Raw genomic sequence first — 6000 nt, 5'->3', positions numbered from 1 at the left:
GTTGTTGCTAAACTGTTAATTCAATTTCCATCGACTTCTGGAATTATAATCTATACGAAAAGTTATTTAATTAGTGATAAATAATTACTTATCTAAAATTTTAGCTCAAAATTAAAGGCTTTGTTGGAAAAACGCAGGCATTTTTCGAAGAAAATTTTCGTCGAAGTAAATCGGAAAAAACACGTCTCTATGCAGAATTTAATTAGGGTGAATTTTTAATTAGAGTGTTTTTGGTGTAAAGTTAAAATCTTTGGAGTTATAGAGCAAAAATTTAAAAAAACACGACTGTAGGATTTTGTTTATAAAAAGGTAGCCCACTCTCTGAGGACTTTGCATACACATACTATATATATAACCATAAGGTTCGATTACAGCAATAAAATTGCTGGTAAATAACTTTTCCCAACAATGGCCTATTCTCCGATAATCTGCCCAGACTAGTTAACTAGTTATCCTGGTTTAGTTTAGAGTACCTATCGTTGCATTCTTTTAATGTATTTTTAGCATCCAGGTCTCTCTTTCGTAAAGCACAGTCGCATCGGACCTCAACAGGTGACGGAATTAAAAAAAAATAAGTTATAATCATTTTCAGTATTTTATTTGTAAAATAAATTTTATTCGATCGAATAGTAATTCCAAAATATTAAATATAACCTTTAATCAGTCAGCATCATCTGTAACAGTATCTACATCTATATGTAATTCTTCTTGCGTTGAATCTGCTGCTGTATTTTCTCCATTTTGTCCTTCTCTAGAATGTCGCCATTTCATTCTTCTATTTTGGAACCAAACTTTGACCTGAGCATCAGTTAAACCAAGTGTAGCAGCCAGTTGCCTCCTAAAACAGAACAAGATACCCCTCAAAACAAAAAAAAACATAAAAAAGTTTAAATGGTGGAAAAGAATAAACAACAAACGATAAGTATCATACAAGAGTACGTATATGTTTATTAGATTGCATATTCCACAAATTATTATTTAAGAATCGAAAACATGAACCATCATTATGTAAATCTAATCTGTATTTGTGACTCCATGTAAGACATACCGTTACCCCAGGCTGTGGGTGAAAAAACGTGATATAATTCAGGAATTTTTGAAACCAATCAGGTGTTGTAAAGGACGATGCCAGGAATAACTTCTACTAAAATGTAACCAAAAATAGTGTGCGCTTTTTTTTTATATTGCGATTTTCATTTGTTAAATTTGCAATTTTTAAAGATTTTTAATTTTGCAGCTTAGGATATTGATTTTAGAGAAAAACTTTTTAATAGAAAGTTGTAGTAAAAAACCTACAATTTGAGCTAGAGTAAGTTTAATTTCGTTTATTGGTTATTGCAAAACAGCCTGCGAAATGTCTAAAATGGCCGTTTTTTACAATTGCATTATTTATTGTACAAATCATTTTTTTATAAAAAATCAATGGGAAAATCCCAATAGTTGGCTGTATACCATAGTTTAAAAAACCAATACAGAAGTAAAAACTTCGAGATGTATTCTGGTATAAAATCGTTTATTTAAAACTATAAAATGTCATGGATTGCAGAATGTTTTCGTTCTAAACAGAACATCTTCAGTGCCTAGAATGAAGTATTTCCACGTTAGTTTAAAGCAAAAGGTTAAAACTGTGACTGTTAAAATGAAAAATGTGGGAATACTTACATCCTGCCGAGTATTTTGAAACTAGCACACTGTAAATAGTGTTAACATCATCGTATATGGTTTACATAATGTAATATATTAAAATGTTATGACTACAAGTCGATGTTGATAGATAAAGTGGAACACATGCTAAAAGGGTGCCATGGTTCCCTGCTCGAAGATGCTAGGTACTTGTAGGGAACCATGGCACCCTTTTAGCATGTGTTCCACTTTATCTATCAACATCGACTTGTAGTCATAACATTTTAATATATTACATTATGTAAACCATATACGATGATGTTAACACTATTTACAGTGTGCTAGTTTCAAAATACTCGGCAGGATGTAAGTATTCCCACATTTTTCATTTTAACAGTCACAGTTTTAACCTTTTGCTTTAAACTAACGTGGAAATACTTCATTCTAGGCACTGAAGATGTTTTGTTTAGAACGAAAACGTTCTGCAATCCATGACATTTTATAGTTTTAAATAAACGATTTTATACCAGAATACATCTCGAAGTTTTTACTTCTGTATTGGTTTCATTTTTTTATATTTTTTAAAGCTTTAAAATGAAGATCTTTCAATTCCAAACATAAAAAAAGTTGTAAAGCCAGATTAACGAATTTGTTGCTTAGATATTATAAATTTTTTACCCCAAGAGGTCAATTGTCGAAGGCTATAACTTTTTGAAAAAAAAAATCGTAGAGAGTTGGTGAAACATCCAATCTCCTTCTAAAGAGTTATATTTTCATATTCTAATGTAAATAAATGCGTAAATCATTTTTAAACCCCTAATTTTTAGGTTTGAAAATAAGGGGCAAATTTCGTTATAAACATTTAGAACTGAAGCGGCCCTGTACATCCTATGAGTTTTTAACTTACAGATTATTGTTGCTGAAGACGAAACGAAGATTTATAAAAAATAAAAAATTTCTACGACCAACTGCAGCCGAGATAATTTTTGGGTTTTGAAAATATGGGGGCAAATTTCGTTATAAACATTTAGAGCTGAAGCGGCCCTGTACATCTTATGAGTTTCTTACTTACAGATTAAAGTTTCTGAAGACGAAACGAAGATTTATAAAAAAATAAAAATTGTCTACAACCAACTGAAGCCGAGATAATTGTTTTTTTTTCTTAAATCGTAGTGCATTTATTTATTAAAATTAAGAAATTATTTTACAGTCATTGACTAAAGAAAGACTTATGTTAACTTAAAATAAAAATTATTATAAAATATAATTACATTGAATTATTAAAAATTATTTTTAAAATCGGTGCTTTTGCGAACGGCCGAATTTTGCAAACCGGCTCGCTTCAAATCCGCGCGCTTGGAAAATTTTTACCTTTGTATTAAATTCTGACAGAAAACAATTTAATAATATTACCATTATAATATACAGTCTGTTTACCGCTGTATTTGTTTTTCTTGATAAACGTTTATATGTGAAATCTCATTTCTAAAGAAATAATATTACAAAAATGATACATATAATAATATATGAAATATATAACTATATTTTAAATTTTCTCATTGGTATATAAATATATGTTACTTCTTATTATACAATATAAAACTTTTTCTTCTTGTAGTGACTATCCGTTTTGGATGTTGGCGACCATCATGGCAATTTGGCATACAATATCCTTATTGTACAATATAAAACTTTTTCTTCTTGTAGTGACTATCCGTTTTGGCCGTTTTGGATGTTGGCGAGCATCCAAAGCGGATAGTCACTACAAGAAGAAAAATTTTATATTGTATAATATTCTTATTATACAATATAAAACTTTTTCTTCCGCCAACATCCAAAACGGATAGTCACTACTAGAAGAAAAAGTTTTATATTGTATAATAGGAAGTAACGTTATTATTACACTTATATAACAATGAAAAAATTAAAAATATAGTTATATATTTCATATATTATTATATGTATCATTTTTGTAATACTATTTCTTCAGAAATGAGATTTCACATATAAAAGTTTATCAAGAAAACCAAATACAGTGGTAAACAGACTGTATAATATAATGGTAATATTATTAAATTGTTTTCTGTCAAAATTTAATACAAGTTACGTAAAAATTTTCCGAGCGCGCGGATTTGAAGCGAGCCGGGCGATTTGCAAAATTCGGCCGTTCGCAAAAGCACCGATTTAAAAATAATTTTTAATAATTAAATGTAATTATATTTTATAATAATTTTTATTTTAAGATAATATAAGTCTTTCTTTAGTCAATGACTGTAAAATAATTTCTTAATTGTTATAAATAAATGCACTACGATTTAAGAAAAAAAAAACAATTATCTCGGCTTCAGTTGGTTGTAGAACATTTTTATTTTTTTTATAAATCTCCGTTTCGTCTTCAGCAATTTTACACTGTAAGTTAGAAACTCATAAGATGTACAGGGCCGCTTCAGCTCTAAATGTTTTTAACGAAATATGCCCCCTTATTTTCAAACCCAAAAATTATCTCGGCTTCAGTTGGTCGTAGAAATGTTTTATTTTTTATAAATCTTCGTTTCGTCTTCAGCAACAATAATCTGTAAGTTAAAAACTCATAGGATGTACAGGGCCGCTTCAGCTCTAAATGTTTATAACCAAATTTGCCCCCTTATTTTCAAACCCGAAAATTAGAGGTTTAAAAATGATTTACGCATTTATTTACATCAGAATATGAAAATATACCTCTTAAGAAAGAGATTGGATGTTTCACCAACTCTCTACGATTATTTTTTTTTCAAAAAGTTATAGCCTTCGACATTTGACCTCTTGGTATAAACAATTTAAAATATCTAAGCAACAAATTCGTTAATCTGGCTTTACAACTTTTTTTTATGTTTGGAATTGAAAGATCTTCATTTTAAAGCTTTAAAAAATATAAAAAAATGATTTGTACAATAAATATTGCAATTGTAAGAAACGGCCATTTTGGACTTTTCGCAGGCTGTTTTGCAATAACCAATAAACGAATTTAAACTTGTCACAGCTCAAATTGTAGGTTTTTTAATTTGCTACAACTTTCTATTAAAAAGTTTTTCTCTAAAATCAATATCCTAAGCTGCAAAATTAAAAATTTTTAAAATTGCAAATTTAACAAATGAAAATCGCAATATAAAAAAAAGCGCACAATTTTGGTTACATTTTAGTAGAAGTTATTCCTGGCATCGTCCTTTACAACACCTGATAGGTTTCAAAAATTCCTGAATTATATCCTGAAATCGACCTATTTTTCACCCACAGCCTGTGGTAGTACCACTTTTTTTCCAAGTGGTCAAAGCTTCATTCATGTAAATTTTGCATAAAGTAGGAGCTTTGCAGCATCCTTGTTTTAAACCCTTGCTGATAATAATTTTGTCACTTAATTTGACTCCAACTTAATGTTCTCCGTCATACCTCTGTATAATTTCTTCAAATTATTAAAATTTTTCCGCACTTATCACTTTTTTATCACTTTCCGCATTAGTTAGGAAAATAACTATTTAAGGCTTGTGCCTTGATTTTCCATGCGTCTGGAGTGTCTGGAAATAGTATTCCAATCTGTTCTCTACTAGTTGGTTCAAGGTCTTTGACTTCTTTTGCCTTTTGGCTTCTTCTATTATATTTTTAATTATTTTTTATAATTTTTTTTCGTAAACTCTTATCTAGTTAGTAAGTTTATTGCGCTTAAGCCTCTGTAGTTCTCTTTGTAGATGCTACTGTCTAAACGTGTTCTTCTATCCATTAAGGTGGGAGGTCATGGTCTCGAACGAATTGTGTAAAAACGTAGCCAGGAAGTTTCCAAAGTTTAAATAACTCGTTGAGGATCCCTTTTGGTCCACAGGTTTTTTGTTCATTAAACCACCTCTTTAACTTCCTTCACGCTTATCTTGGCATCTTGATTATAGTCCACAGTGTATGTTGTTTCAGTGATAATTGAAACGTGTGGTCGGGTTACAGTTCTCTGCTGGAGTCTACGTCTTTCTTCGATAACCATGTCTGGTATTTTTTTTGTCTTTTATGGCGTTTCCAATTTCTGGAGTCCATCAAAGAGGGAGGTCTCTTTTCCTATATTTTCACTGAGGTTGCTAAACTTTAAAGGTAGCTTCATTTATTGTATTTATGATTTCTTAATACATCTTAAAAATACAAAGACGCATACCATACGCAAAAAATACATTTGTATTAATCAGGGGTCACCAATTAGCGGACCGCGGTCCGCATGCTGACCGTAGGCTACTTTTGTGCGGAACGCAATTAAATTCAAATTATAGTGTTTTGAAATTCTGAAAATATTTGGCCATGAAATTGTGTACTATGTTTAGCTAACTTTATTAATAATCGGTACAGATCTCAGCTAACAGATGA

The 6000-nt window shown here is 30.3% G+C and overlaps 1 protein-coding gene across 3 annotated transcripts in view; it reads right to left on the bottom strand.

Moving 5' to 3' along the window:
• Nucleotides 1-576: 576 nt before the first annotated feature.
• Nucleotides 577-6000, bottom strand: part of LOC114329273 (homeobox protein DBX1-B) — a 306498-nt gene continuing 301074 nt past the window's right edge. For all 3 annotated transcript variants that reach the window (XM_028278318.2, XM_028278317.2, XM_028278316.2), the window contains exon 4: nt 577-838. In XM_028278318.2, coding sequence (XP_028134119.1) covers nt 661-838 — 178 coding nt within the window. In that variant the 3' untranslated portion in view covers nt 577-660. The remainder of the gene's footprint in view (nt 839-6000) is intronic.

The sequence above is a fragment of the Diabrotica virgifera genome, chromosome 1 (genome assembly GCF_917563875.1).
Source record: "Diabrotica virgifera virgifera chromosome 1, PGI_DIABVI_V3a".
Classification (NCBI taxonomy): domain Eukaryota; kingdom Metazoa; phylum Arthropoda; class Insecta; order Coleoptera; family Chrysomelidae; genus Diabrotica; species Diabrotica virgifera.
This window is presented reverse-complemented; position numbering and strand designations above follow the sequence as displayed.